At 38.9% G+C, this 15204-nt stretch overlaps 1 protein-coding gene across 6 annotated transcripts in view; it reads left to right on the top strand.

The window, feature by feature from the left end:
- Nucleotides 1-12904, top strand: part of PAICS (phosphoribosylaminoimidazole carboxylase and phosphoribosylaminoimidazolesuccinocarboxamide synthase) — a 46707-nt gene extending 33803 nt beyond the window's left edge. For all 6 annotated transcript variants that reach the window (XM_044225222.1, XM_044225221.1, XM_044225220.1 and 3 more), the window contains 6 exons: nt 2064-2243; nt 2489-2602; nt 3272-3355; nt 4892-5072; nt 6394-6552; nt 12622-12904. In XM_044225222.1, coding sequence (XP_044081157.1) covers nt 2064-2243; nt 2489-2602; nt 3272-3355; nt 4892-5072; nt 6394-6552; nt 12622-12788 — 885 coding nt within the window. In that variant the 3' untranslated portion in view covers nt 12789-12904. The remainder of the gene's footprint in view (nt 1-2063; nt 2244-2488; nt 2603-3271; nt 3356-4891; nt 5073-6393; nt 6553-12621) is intronic.
- Nucleotides 12905-15204: the final 2300 nt, after the last annotated feature.

The raw sequence follows: 15204 nt of genomic DNA, 5'->3' as shown, positions 1-15204 counted from the left end.
AAGGCAAATACAAGGGATCTTTTTATATTCAGATACAGTAAAACTATTACCAATATCTCTTACAAGCAAAAACGTAATGAAGTTGTAGGAATCAGTGACTATAAATTTGTGTTGGTTTTCTTTATTGAAACTGCTTTTCGGGATGGCTGGGTGGCTCAGTTGATTAAGTGTGTGCCTTCAGCTCAGGTCATGATCCCAAGTCCTGGGATCAAGTCCCGCATCCCACATCCAGTACTCCTTGCTCAGCGGGAAACCTGTTTTGCCCTCTACCTGCTGCGCCCACTTGTGCTCTCTGTCTGTTGGACAAATCAATAAACAAACTCTTTAAAAACAACAGCAACAGCAACAAAAAATAAAACTGCCTTTCTCTTTCCCTCTTTGTTCATGCTGTTAAGAATAGTTCCAATGTCAGGAGTAATGTCTATATAGTATTTTTATTGTTTGGTTTTTTTTTTTTTAAGATTTTACTTATTGAGAGAGAAAGAGGGAGATGGTGAGTAAGCACGCAGTAAGAGGAACAAAGAGCGAGGGAGAGTAAGGGAGAAAGAATCCTAAGCAGACTCCACACTGAGCAGAGAGCCTGACATGGGGCTCTATCACACGACCCTGAGCTCATGACCTGAGCTGGAGTCAAGTCTGGATGTTCAAACGACCAAGCCAGTGAGGTGCACCTTGTGTAGCACTTTTTTCTTTTAAGACTTTATTTATTTGACAGAGTGCACAAACAGGAGGAGTGGCAGGCAGAGGGAGAGGGAGAAGCAGACTCCCTGCTGAGCAGGGAGCCCTATGCAGGGCTCAGTGCCAGCAGCCTGGGACCATGACCGAGCGCTAAAGTCAGATGCTCAATCGACTGAGCCACCCAGAGGTCCCTTGTGTAGCATTTTTAAAAAGGGAACTAAAATCGCCTCTCAGTCTTCTGGCCCAGATCAAGTATAATCAGTGAACTGTGTACCTTAAAATGTTTATCTTATTGTATAATACAGATCCAGAATTCATAAAAGAAAAATTTCATGTGAAATTGCAACACTACTTAGAATAAAATGAAAGTATTTTTTTCACTAATATCTTTATATAAAGTCCATTAAATTATTAAATAATATCCTCAAGACTTATAGTCTTACATAAACTTTTGTTAAAAATGAGGTGAAGATCAGTGACTGGCTGGCTCAGTCAGCAGAGTATGCAACTCCTGATCTCAGGATTGTGATCTCACCCTCTCTACCCCACATTGGGTGTGGAGATTATTTAAAATCTTTTAAAAAGGGGGGGTGGCGCCTAGGTGAATCACTGGGTTAAGCCTCTGCCTTCATCTCAGGTTGTGATCTCAGGGTCCTGGGATTGAGCTGTGTGCATGAGGCTCTCTGCTCAGCGGGGAGCCTGTTTCCCTCCCTCTGCCTGCCACTCTGTCTGCTTGTGTGCGCACTCTATCAAATAAAATCTTAAAAGAAAGGTCAGGAGATTATGAAAACTGCATCCTGGAGAGATTTAGTGGACTAAAGTGTGCATTGGCCTTACTATCTCTGTTGACTCAGATAAAGAAAAAAAATCACAAACTTCTCTTCAAATTAGTTTATAGAGAGCAAATTCTTTCAAATACTTTATCAGCTGAAATAAGTTACCAAATATCTTAAATTTTAAAGTAGCTGTTAAAACTAGACAAATTTTTAAAAACTAGACAAATTAAAAATAATTAAATTATGAATTTGTGAATTAAAGGGCATGTCAGAAATTAAGTCCTTAGAGAAAATAAATATTTCTGAGAAATTCACGGTCAAAGAAAAAAAGTACTTCATTTTATCTCAAAAATACAAAATTTGGGGGACTCCTGGGTGGCTCAGTTGTTAAGTGTCTGCCTTTGGCTCAGGTCATGATCCCGGGGTCTTGGGATCGAGCCCTGCATTGGGCTCCCTGTTCCACGAGAAGCCTGCTTCTGCCTCTCCCACTCCCTCTCCTTGTGTTCCCTCTCTTTGCTGTGTCTCTCTCTGTTAAATAAAAAAAATCTTTTAAAAAAAGTTCAAAATTTTTATATTTAAATTAATTGTACTCCTATACTTTATTTTCAGGATGATGCCAACAATGATCCACAGTGGTCTGAGGAACAGCTAATTGCTGCAAAATTTTGCTTTGCTGGACTTGTTATAGGCCAGACTGAAGTGGATATCATGAGTCATGCTACACAGGCTATTTTTGAAATATTGGAGAAATCCTGGTTGCCGCAGAACTGTACATTGGTTGATATGAAGGTACAAATAAAATACAGATTTGAGGGGGGTGGGAGGTTGGGGTACCAGGTGGTGGGTATTATAGAGGGCACAGCTTGCATGGAGCACTGGGTGTGGTGAAAAAATAATGAATACTGTTTTTCTGAAAATAAATAAATTGGAAAAAAAATAAATAAAATACAGATTTGAGAGTAAAGATTATAACTGAAAAATGTCTTCAGTTGTAGAGTTTTGAAAACTTTTCTTTGGTGATACACTATTTCTAGATTGAATTTGGTGTTGATATAACCACCAAAGAGATTGTTCTTGCTGATGTTATTGATAATGATTCCTGGAGACTCTGGCCATCAGGAGATCGAAGCCAACAGAAAGATAAACAGGTAATCCTTCAGGATTTTTTTTTATCCTTTGCCTGATCAGGCAAGATAGGGGTGACTAGGAAGATGGGAGGAAAAGAAAAGGCAACTGTTATTACATATGATAAGAACCAAGTTGATTGCTATTTACTTCTAAAGATAAATATCTCTTACATTTCCTATATCCTGAAAAAAAATAATAGGAATAATACTTTGCATTTACAGAACAGATAACTCATTTATTATGACTGTCACACAGAACAAGTGTCATCCTTATTGGGACAATTGAAAATTAAGGTGCTAGAGGATGGGTCTTCATAATTACAAGAATAAGGGTCAATCTGGATCCAAGTGTTCTGGATATTACCAGGTTCCATTTCTGCTCTGTTCTATGAAAAATAAAATTAGGACAGTTGCTCTCTAAATACACAAGAATTGTCAGGGCAGTTAGTCCTAGTTACTAGTGTAGAAAACACTTAACCTTAAATGAAAATGCAGGTGTACTTCACTGTCAGAACTTCCTCTACTCTAATTCAGGAAATGAATTTATAGGTTCAGATCCATTTTCAGACATATTCCTTGCTATGCAGGCTTTTTGTAGTCTAACCCAAACTCAGAAATCAAATAAGTTCATTTAGCAAGAGTATTACTAGTAGGATATCTGTATTCTAAACTTTCTATCTTATTTTCTAGTCATATCGTGACCTAAAGGAAGTAACTCCCGAAGGGCTCCAGATGGTGAAGAAAAATTTTGAGTGGGTTGCAGAAAGAGTGGAGGTAAAACTTTTGTAGTAAACCCATGCTGTTCTGTGTTTTTCTCCAAGAAAATCTGCTTCAAAAAGGACAATAGGGGCATCTGGGTGGCTCAGTCAGTTGAGCATCTGACTCTTGATTTCAGCCCGAGTCATGATCTCAGGATCTCAAGGTCATGGAGTCAAAACCTACATCGGGCTCTCTCTGTTCAGTGCAGGGTCTGCTTCAGATTCTTTCTCCCTCCCCCTGCTTGCATGTGCCCTCTAAATAAATAAATAAAATCTTTAAAAAAAATAAAAATGAGAAGGTGCAGGTTTTTTTCCCCCAGTTATTTCAGAGAGTGTGTGTGTGCGCACATGCATCCATGTGCGTGGAGGGAGAGCCAGAGGGAGAGAATCGTGAAGCAGACGCCCCCCGAGCAGAGGGCCTGACATAGGGACCGTAAGATCAGGACGTGAGCTAAAATGGAGTCATCCACTCAACCAGCGAAGACACCCAGGTGTCCTTTTCCCCAGCGGTTTAAAAAAAAAAAAAAGGAACACCCTTAAGAAATGTGCCACCTGAACTATCCTCAGTGACATACTGAAACCCCCTGTTGTTAAACTGGCCAGTACACTCCCAGATTCTAATGGGGAGACCTAGAGTCCTTGTCTCCTCCCTGCCCTTACATTTCCTACCCACCTCTCCACCGCTGCTCAGCTACTCAGAGTTGTATTAGCATGGGCTCCATAAGTAGAGTTCAGAATTAGAACTCCATGTGCCATTAAAATGTCACTTTAAGATTTATGGTATGGTATTGTCAGGGTGCCTGGGTGGCTCAGTCATGACGTAAAGCATCCAACTCGATTCTTGCTCAGGTCATGAGGTCATGGTCCTGGGATCAAGCCCTGTGCAGGCTCTGCACTCCGCGGCGATTATGCTTGAGATTCCCTTTCCCTCTGCCCTTCCGCCTGCTCCCCTGCGTGCTCTCCCTCCCTCTCAAATAAATCTTTTAGATTTATAGTATTATTACTATAATTCCATGAAAATTGAATGGGATTTGTGGTTATGCATGGGTCATAGCCAGTTTTCAAAACCTCATTTCCTTGGAAACATGTATTTTCAATTCTAAGCAACTAACTTAAAGAAGGTTTATAATATGATATCTTTATTTTGGCTGATTATGCCTTAAAACCTCCATTAAACACAATGGACTAAAATCTTAGGATGAAATATTTTATATTATAGCTTCATGAGTATTAATTAGAAGGGTTGAGCATTTATCTTTCCTTTATATCATAATAATAAGTATAACTTACCTGATTAAAATTCTTATTACTCTTTAGGTCTTAATTATGAAGACTGCTTCCATTTCCGTAAAGAGGTTATTTTGAAAAATTAATTATCATTTTGTCCTTTTTGTCTCTGTCTTGACTTTGGACTATTAAGAAAGAAAATATTCTGTCCAGTTATAATTTTACTCTATTATAGCTCTGTAAACTGATTATTCTTATGGTACTCAATTCTGTATTTGACGATTTTTCCTGTTTTCTTTTGCATATCCATGTTTTTCTTTTCTAGTTGCTTCTGAAATCAGAAAGTCAGTGCAGAGTTGTAGTATTGATGGGCTCAACTTCTGATCTCAGTCACTGTGAAAAAATAAAGAAGGCTTGTGGAAATTTTGGCATTCCATGTGAACTTCGGGTAACATCTGCCCATAAAGGGCCAGATGAAACTCTGAGGATTAAAGCAGAATATGAAGGTAAATATCACATAACTAGAGTATTTCAGGATTTGCCAAAAAATTTTATGTTTGGACTAATAATGCTGAAAAAGAATTTGCCACAGTTCCAAAGTTCATTATACTTGCTTCCAAAGAGTGTAAGATGCTCTAGGCACTTAGAATGCCTCAGGGAAAAAGAATTGAAAATGCAGCATGTGTACACATGAAAATAATGCAGTGTTGTGTGTTGATGGCATTCAAGTTTTTTTAAAAAATGTTAAGAATGAATAAATAAAAGAGTAGAGGCCCCCACCCGCCAAAAGAAAGCGAAACAGGGAAGGGAAATAAAGGCTAGAATGAGTCTTTATCTAATAAGAAGCCCCTGGAGTATTGTTTCTAATATGCTCCAACAGAAGATAGGCCCCACATCAATTTGGGAGGTCTGAGGTTGAAGCAGAAATCCTTTCAAGTATTTTTAGTGGTCAGCCTTTTCTAAGAGGTGGGTAGTTGAATGTGAAATTAAGGAATAATTTTAGAATTGGGTATTTAAAAGAAATGTCTTGATGGGATAGTATTGATCTAAAATAACAGAGTCCTGGGAACAACCAAATGTTTCTCAACTGGGGAAAATGTTATCTGAGTTTTCGTTCTAAAGGTAGTTGTTAATAGGAGCATAATTATTTAGGCTTGAGGCGGGGTTTTGAGGGGCTAGGGAACTGGGATAAGTTCCTAGACCTGTTTGTTAAAGTTATGAAAGCCTGTCTTTATCCAGAAAAGTGCAAATACATAAAATATTGGATTCCAGGTTAGAAATCTCTATGGTAAGAAACAAAGGAATAACTTAAAATTTTACCAAAGAATGAAATGTTTAAGAGATGTGTTAGAAAACATATTGAAGGGTCTTAAATATTTAGGTACTGTATTATTGAATTGACCTTTCTTCATTGATAATGTGCCCCTGAACCTCTAGTCTCCATTAACAAGGTCTCCCTATACCCTGTGGGTTGAAGGACCCCAGGACAGACACTGGTTCAAGTAGTGTCATTCTTTGTTTCAGTGAGCCCAAGCACATCCTTTTAAGTAGGGCCTTTGAGCCATTCCCTCACTAATACTCTTGTATCCTCTTTATACTATAGGTCTCAAACATGGCCAAAGTTATTTTTGCTACTTTGTTACTTAAGATACAATAAGTGGTGAAGTGAAATATATATTGAATATATATGCAATAATTGTGTCTTATTTATGCTTTTTCTGGAGACTACTAATAAAGGAACTGAAGGAGTTAAGACACATAGGCATTTTGTTTTAACCTATCTTAAAATCTACTTTCAATTCAATTATAAATGTGTTATTTCCCTAGGGGATGGCATTCCTACTGTATTTGTGGCAGTGGCAGGCAGAAGCAATGGTTTAGGACCAGTGATGTCTGGTAACACCGCATACCCAGTTGTCAGCTGCCCTCCACTCACTCCAGACTGGGGAGCTCAGGATGTGTGGTCTTCTCTTCGACTACCCAGTGGTAAGATACATGAATTTTATTTTATTCTATTTTTTTAAACATTTTTATTTATTTGAGAGAGAGAGAGCATATAAGCTGGGGCCAGGGAGGGTCAGAGGGAGAGGGAGAAGCAGACTCCCTGCTAAGCAGGAAGCCCAATGCAGGGCTCAATCCCAGGACCCTGAGATCATGACCTGAGCCAAACACAGACCCTTAACCAGCGAGCCACCCAGGTGCCCCGGGATACATGAATTTTTAAAAATTGTTTATTAAAAGGGCACCTGAGTGGCTCAGTTGGTTTAACATCCAACTCTTGATTTCGGCTAAAGTTATGATCTCAAGGTTGTGAGATCAGACTCCATATTGGGCTCCGTGAAGAACGTAGAGCCTGCTTGGGATTCTCTTTCTCCCTTGCTTCTCCTCCCCCACCCCCCGCCCACACACGGGCTGGCTTTCTCTCTTCCAAAAAAAAAAAAACTTACTGAAAAATTTCAAACATGCACAATAGTAGAGAGAGTAGCATGAAATCTTATGTACCTGTTATTCAGCTTCAACATTTAATATCTTATTATATCTGTAGCCCTTTCTGCTGGATTATTTTCAAGCACATAGCATTTTACACTTAAACATGCTTCTCTAAGCAATAAGAACTCTAGGTTTTATTATTTTTTAAAGATTTTATTTATTTTTCGAGAGAGAGCACACAAGGAGGTAGAGCGGCAGGCAGAGCAGGCAGAGGGAGAAGCAGGTTCCCTGCTGAATAAGGAGCCCTAGGTGGGATCCCCGGATCATGACCTCAGCCCAAGGCAGACACTTAACAAACTGAACCACCCAGGAGTGCCATAACTCTAGTTTTTAAATCATAATCATGGGGCATCTGGGTGGCTCAGTCAGTTAAGCAGCTGCCTTTGGCTCATGGCTCAGGTCATGATCCCGGGGTCCTGGGATTGCCCTCCCGCCCCCCCCCCCCCGCCTGCTTCTCCCTCTCACTCTGCTGTTTCCCCAACTTGTGTACTCTCACTTATGCTCTCGCTCATTGTCTCAAATAAACTCTGTAAAAAGAAATCATAATCAGGATAGCATACTCACACTTAAGAAAAATTAATGGTAATTTTTTTAAAATCATCTAATTTTCAGTCAGTGTTCAAGCTTTCCTGATCATCTCATTTGCTTTTACAGTTGATTTGTTCAAATCAAAATGTAACACAGTCCTTACATTGCATTTAGTTGTGCTCTCTCTCCCAAGTCTCTTTTAATCCTCCTTTTTTCACTTTCATTTGTCCTGTAGAATTTTCCACATTTTGGATTTGGCTAATTACATTCCTGGATGATGTTTAACATGGTCTTCTATATTTTTTATAAACTGCTGGTGAAATCTGTAGATAAATCAAGTCCAGATTTGGGGCCCCCCTCCCAAGAATACATCATTCATGGTTTTGAGTTTTTTAAAGTAAATGTTATTATGTTATTTCTGTAAAGGAAATGAAATTTTATTTCTATAAATTAGGGGACAGAATAAATAACATACAAGAAATCTTCTCAATTGAGCATTATCTCATAGAATAACAGTATTGTGGTAGGCGCATCGTAGTCCAAGATAATAATCTGATCGTCCAGTCCTGAAAATCCATGTTGTTTCAGTTAGAGTTGATTGCTTCTTAAATGCCAAACTTTTTTATTTTATTGTAAATCTGCTCTTGGGATGTGTCAAAAATGTTAAGAACTTGAGCCTTCCCGTCTGTTCAAATATGGACTGGCTTCTCTCTAGGCCTGCTGTACTGTCATTATCTCAGAATTTCTCTTAACCATCATCCTGGACATGCATTTTGCCCTTCTCTAGTCTTAGATCTCCTGTTTCCTAGGTCCCATGTCTTCACCTTTCTTGGTTTACTCCTTAATTTGTTGGAGAGCATTCTTAGTGAACTTCCTGAGGAAGGGCTACAGATGGTAAACTTTTTGGGACCTCATACGTCTAAAACGTTTCCATCATAGCCTCACACTCAATAATTTGGGAATGGAATTCTAGATTGAAAATTACTTTCCTTCAGAAATGCATCTTGAAGGCATTACTCTATTGTCTTCCAACTTCCAGAGTTACTGAAAACTGCAGTGCCTTTTTACCATTCTGATCCTAGGTCATTTGTGAATTTTATTTTTTTCTGGAAACTTCTAGGATCTTTTTCTACCTGTGTTTCTTAAATTTCACAGAAATGTGTCTTGATGATTATTTTCATCTTGGGCTTTCGGTGGGCTGGTTAAACCTGGAACTCTGATTCTTTAGTCCTGAGAAATTTTCTTCAGTTACTTAATACTTTCCTTCCTCCTCCACTTTCTTTTCTCATTTTTTGGATTTACTATTAAAATAGGAGCTTTGGGGCACCTGGGTGGCTCAGTGGGTTAAGCCTCTGCCTTCAGCTCAGGTCATGATCTCAGATCCTGGGATCGAGCCCCACATCAGGTTCTCTGCTCGGCGGGGAGCCTGCTTCCCTCTCTCTCTCTGCCTACTTGTGATCTCTCTTTGTCAAATAAATAAATAAAATCTTTAAAAAAAAATAAAAATAAAAATAGGAGCTTTGTGTTTCTTTTCTCTTTCTCACTGCTATACTCTGGAACATTTCTCCAACCCTTCTATTGAGTTTTTCATTCCAGTTATGGCATATTGAACTTTTAAGAGCTCTTTTTTTCTTCTATGGTCTTCCCATCACCCCCCATCCTTTTCTTGTTTAATTGTTGCAATAATATCTTTTATCTCTCTGAAATTATAGTTTTTCTTTCATATTAGCTCCTTTTCTCACCTGTCTGGTGTCTGGTAATCCTTGGCTGTCTGTTCTTAAGAGTGAGGCACTATAAAAAACCAGTTGCAAGGTCTGTGCAAGTGGATGGGACTTGTCAGAAGGGGGCTCCATGGCACCTGGGTGACTCAGTTGCCTAAGTATCAGACTCTTGGTTTTGGCCTGGGTCAAGATCTCAGGATGGTGGGTTTGAGTCCCTTGTCAGGTTCTGTGCTCAGTAGGGAGTCTGCTTGAGATTCTCTGTCTCTGACCCCTTCCTCTCTAATATGCCCCTCTCTCTCTCTAAAAAAAAATGAATCTTTACCCCCCCCCAATAAAAAAGCTCCACTGTTGGGTGATCTGGTAGAGTCGATCTTTGAATAACGCCTTACATGAATGTCATTTGATCTTTTCTCATGTGTGACTAGAATTATCTAGAGAATCTTTCTAGTCTCAGTCTCCTGACTGAGAAATAAACCTGACTGCCAGCATTCTGGAATCTGGTAATCTTAATACTTGTGTAAACTTCACCTCCTGTTTTCGTTGCGGCATTGCTGGTCTCAGCTATGCCTTGTACCCTCCAGTCCACAGAAGTCTGGACTAAAACCTGTTTTTCCCTTCATAAGAATTTATGACTGTGCTATGGTGCAGAAGGGGCAATTCCTCAGGTACATAGAGTGGAGCAGGAGATTTGATAGCTTAACTGCTTCTTGACTTTAAAACCAGTCCCCCCCCCTTTTTTAGCTGCATTTTCACCCCCATGTCTCCCTTCAAAAGTATAGGGGAGGGGAGCCTGGGTGGCTCAGTGGGTTAAAGCCTCTGCCTTTGGCTCAGGTCATGATCTCAGGGTCCTGGGATTGAGCCCCACATTGGGCTCTCTGCTCAGCGGGGAGCCTGCTTCTTCCTCTCTCTGCTTGCCTCTTTGCCTACTTGTGATCTCTGTCTGTTCAAATAAATAAATAAAATCTTAAGAAAAAAAAAAGTATAAGGGCCACTGATTGCCCAAACCTTTACATGGATTTTTTTTTTTAAGATTTTATTTATTTATTTGTCAGAGAGAGAGAGGGAGAGAGAGAGAGAGCGACAGGCAGGCAGAGTGGCAGGGAGAGGCAGGCTTCCTGCCAAGCTAGGAGCCCGATGTGGGACTCGATCCCAGGACACTGGGATCATGACCTGAGCCGAAGGCAGCTGCTTAACCAACTGAGCCACCCAGGTGTCCCTTTACATGGCTTTTTTAACGTTGGTCACATTGCTTCTCCTGCTTCCAGTTTAGGATAAAATTTTCTTGGTCTACTTAGTTACCACTCCATTTCCTTTTCAGCTGACAAAAAGTAATCACTCTTCTCTCTTTGTTCTTACATGTTTGTGTCTATTTTCTTTATTCCCTTTACTCTTGTTTTTATTTTTATTTTTTAAAGCTTTGGCAGATATCTTTAACTTAAGTATAGAAAAAAATAGGATACCATTAATAAAAATATATTTTACAGTTGAGCATATTTGATTTTTACTCAGTAAGCGTCCTGAACAAACGTAACATTCAGCTACTTAATGCTATCTTTATATAGTTCCAGGGATACACCTTGTGATTAATCCATCTTTAACTGGATCTTTAGCTGGACATCTGATTGTATCAACTTCTCTAGTTAAAAATTTATTATGGCTATAAACGAAAGTATAAATTTATGCCACAGGAATAGTATAGGTATTATCAGTGGAGTTTAGGAAAGGGAGAATGTAATGAGGAAAAATTTGGCAGTTTTTAATCTAGTACTGTCCAAGGAGAGAGAGGGAACCTGGGAGATTTGTACATTCCAATCACTAGAATTGGGGATAATCTTTTGAGGAAAAGTTTTATAGTGGCCTTTATAAAGTCCTGAACTCTGTTTGTCTTTTTTTTATGGCATGCTCACTAGATAACCTAATTTTTTGCTAATTAAGCTTTCCTGATGTTAGAAGGGGAATCCTGAGCAGTGTAGGCACAGGTATTTCAGTTACTAGATAGAACCCTGTACCTAGAATATTACTGCTAACAGTTGACATTCATCAGCTGTTTCATTCATCAAGTACTTACTATGTATAAGGCACTGCTCCAAGTACTTTATCTATATTAACTTGTTGAATACTCCCATCTTAATAGATAAGGACACTAAGTTAATATTAAGTACCTTGACCAATATCACACAGTATGTGAGGGAGCTACATAAATTGATTTATTAATATAAACTAGTAAATTTGCCTTGTATACTTGATTCTTACTGGAGGTAGTGGGAATCAAAGAGCCTGGTGAATTCCAAGTTCATTGGGGAAATGGAGCTTTTGGATCTGTAAGCTAGGAGTACTTCACTCAAGTGACACAGGTATAATAGTACCAGTCCATAATAGAAAGTCTGCCCGAGTAAACGTGTGGCCCCCAAGGAAGTTACTTTCTTAGGTGCTATTAATATTGAATTTACTTAGAACCTGATACTTTGTAAAATTACTCTTTGCTTTTAACGTTTTTACTGCTTAAAGATGTTAGAATAGTTAAAGTGCAAAGACAAAAGTAGTGGCTAGAAAATTATAAAAAAAAACAAAAATACATACCTCAAGTTTATCCAAGAATAGGTGCTTCTGTCTACTTGATTCTTGTTTTATTTCTATTGCCTTTCATTAATGATTTAAAGGTTTACAGTATATGAAAAGAACTTCAAAAAAGCTGAATTTCTTTGCAGATCAATTCAGTGCAAAAAAGTGATAGATGGGGCGCCTGGCTGGCTCAGTCATTAAGCCTCTGCCTTTGGCTCCACTTATGATCCCAGGGTCCTGGCATCGGGTTCCACATAGGGCTCCCTGCTTGGCAAATCTGCTCCTCTCTCTCCCTCTGCATGCTGCTCCCCCTTCTATGCGTGCTTGCTCGCGTGCGCTTTCTGTCAAATAAATAAATAAAACCTTTAAAAAAAAAATAGTGATAGCTGTATATAAGATACGGGTTCGTGGTAGAGAATATTACTTAGTGCTCTTAATAATCACTTTACCACTCCAGTAGTAGAGATGGAACTCCTTTTGCAGATCCTTAGACAAGGATGATACAGTAGCTTTTTACTGTTTTTGATTAGCAGGACTTTTCTGAGCATAAAATAGTTTACTAGGGGCCCCTGGCTGGCTCAGGTGGTAGAGTATGGGACCCTTGATCTGAGGGCCCCATGTTGAGTGTAGAGTTTTTTTGTTTTTTTTTTTTGTTTTGTTTTGTTTTTAAGTTTACTTTAAAAAGTTTACTAAGTGCTCTTTTCATTATTAATTAACAGGTTAATATTCTGTCTTTTCCTTTCTGAACCAATAGGTCTTGGCTGTTCAACCATACTTTCTCCAGAAGGATCAGCTCAGTTTGCTGCTCAGATATTTGGATTAAACAACCATTTGGTATGGGCTAAACTGCGAGCAAGTATATTGAACACATGGATTTCCTTGAAGCAGGCTGACAAGAAAATCCGAGAGGGCAATTTGTAAAACATCATTGCTTTTTTTTTTTTTTTAAAGAAAAACTTTACATTTCTTGTTTAGTTTCAGAAAAAGATCAAGGTGAAGGTTTTTAAATCAAAACAATAAAATTTACTAGTGAATAAGTGCTTCTCTAGATTGATGGATCAGTAGACTCTATGGACATATTAATATTTCTTTATAGGAAGTGAAATTACTATAAGGACACTTTTAAAATCTCTTAGCTACTGTATGGTCACAAGTAGATAACAAATACATTTCTCAATTGCTAATAATGTCCTATTATAGAGCTCTAAACTACTATTTGACCATCTGTATCTCAACCTGTAAGTTTTAAAAAGTTAAAGTGTTTATATCTTAGAGTGATAAGAGCAATATAGTCCTCTTTTACATTATGATCTTTACAAAATCCTAAGGGTGTGGTGTTTTATTTGCAGTCAGTATCTCAAAATAGATGTGTATTTATCCCCACCTATAGACCAAGATGCTGTTTTGTTCTGCTTTTATTTGTTTGTTTAGAGTTGATATGGGTGTTGGGAGTAGGGAAGACACATGAAATAGGATGAAGGGATACTGTGGAAACCATAAATAGGGGCCTTTTCCGAGAGCTTCTCTGATGGATGTCAGGGCAATTTCCCACAGAGAAAAAGAAGGTAGAGTCATCTTTGTCATTCCAGATGAAAGAATTGGTAAATCTTACTTAGCTATAATAGGTACCTCTGTGGATCATAAAATTCTTTTAATTCTGATAATACATGTTTTAGCCAAACTAACAGTCCTCAGCCTACCACAATTTTCCAAAATTGGAATCTCCTAGTTGATAACCATACTAGTTTCTTTCTTATAACAGCGTAAGTGTGGGCAGGGTACCCAGTAAGATTCACCTCTAAAAGAGCGATTGTTACCAAGAGGTGTTAATAGTTCATCATCAATCTATAAATCATGTTTGGAAATCACTGTTAGAGTATGCAGACCTGAGGGTTTTTTTTATAGATCACTAAACTTTAATCTGAATGTCTATGAACCCCTTAAACTACCATGTAGAATTTTATGTATGTGTTCGCTTTTGTGGAAAGGGGGCAATCATGGTCTTTATCCAAGGGATTAAAAATGTTAAGAATCTCTGCTGTAGGGATGCCTGGGTGGTTCAGTTGGTTAAGTGTCTGCCTTCAGCTCAGGCAGTGATCCCAGCGTCCTGGCATTGAGTCCTGTATCAGGCTCCTTGCTCAGTAAGGACACTGTTCTCTCTTGGCCTGCTGCTCCCCCTGCTTGTGCTCACTCTGCCTCTTTTTCTCTGACAAATAAATAAAATCTTAAAAAAAAAAAAAAAAAAAAAAAGCCACTGTGGTTGTGTGAAAAAAAATCTCTGCTGTAGATGAAATTTTTGACAAGATCCTTGCCACTGTCTTACACTGTCCACACCTTTTCACCTTCCTCTGAACTGTTAACAAGCTACTACCTCTTTTATTACTTCTTTTACCTCATCTCGTGGGGCTGGGTATGATTGTTCTAACCATTTGTTTCTTGGACTAGACACCAAGATATTCCAGCCTTAATACTGGTATTTTTCTTATATTATCCTTTCCCTTTAAGTACTGATGTTTCTTCTGTTGAGTCTCTACATTACTTAGAAGTAATCGTTGGAGTAACTCCTTTAGCTAAAACTAGCGTTACGGACTCCTAAGTCTGTGTTTGTAGACTGGTATTTTGTTTGTTTTTTGTTTTTTTGTTTTTTTTTTAAAGATTTTATTTATCCATTTGACAGAGATCACAAGTAGGCAGAGAGGCAGGTAGAGAGAGAAGGAGGAGGAAGCAGGCTCCCTGCTGAGCGGAGAGCCCGATGCGGGACTCGATCCCAGGACCCTGAGATCATGACCTGAGCCGAAGGCAGCGGCTTAACCCACTGAGCCACCCAGGCGCCCCTATAGACTGGTATTTTGAACTGTACATTTCTCTCTGTTTGAATGCTCCAAACTTACTTCATCTGCCATCCAGCCTGTTAACTGGCTATATACTCTGTCCCAAACCAGAAGTGTTATTTCATCCTAATGTTTCTCTCTGACATCTCACATCTCACTTACTACAGAGTTCTGAATTTATGCAGTTTACCCATCCTCTGTACAAAAGCCTCAAGTGGGGGTCAAATTCTACATTATTGGGCCGATCTAGGTGGTCTGCATTTTCAACATTTTGAAGTTGTCCAGGGACATACAACACATAAACTGTTAACATCTCTTTTGCAACATAGACCGCTTTGGAGATATGAATGCCCTTGACACTCTCCCTAGAGAATTGCACTCAAAATTTACTAACAGATTCCATTAGTTTCTGCATTCCCTTGAAGCCTATCCATGGTTTGTAGTTTAAGAATCATTGGTGCAGGGGCGCCTGGGTGGCTCAGTGGGTTAAAGCCTTTGCCTTCGGC

The sequence above is a fragment of the Neovison vison genome, chromosome 11 (assembly GCF_020171115.1).
Source record: "Neovison vison isolate M4711 chromosome 11, ASM_NN_V1, whole genome shotgun sequence".
NCBI lineage: Eukaryota > Metazoa > Chordata > Mammalia > Carnivora > Mustelidae > Neogale > Neogale vison.
Note: the sequence above shows the minus strand (reverse complement) of the source record. Positions and strands in the feature narration are given on the sequence as shown.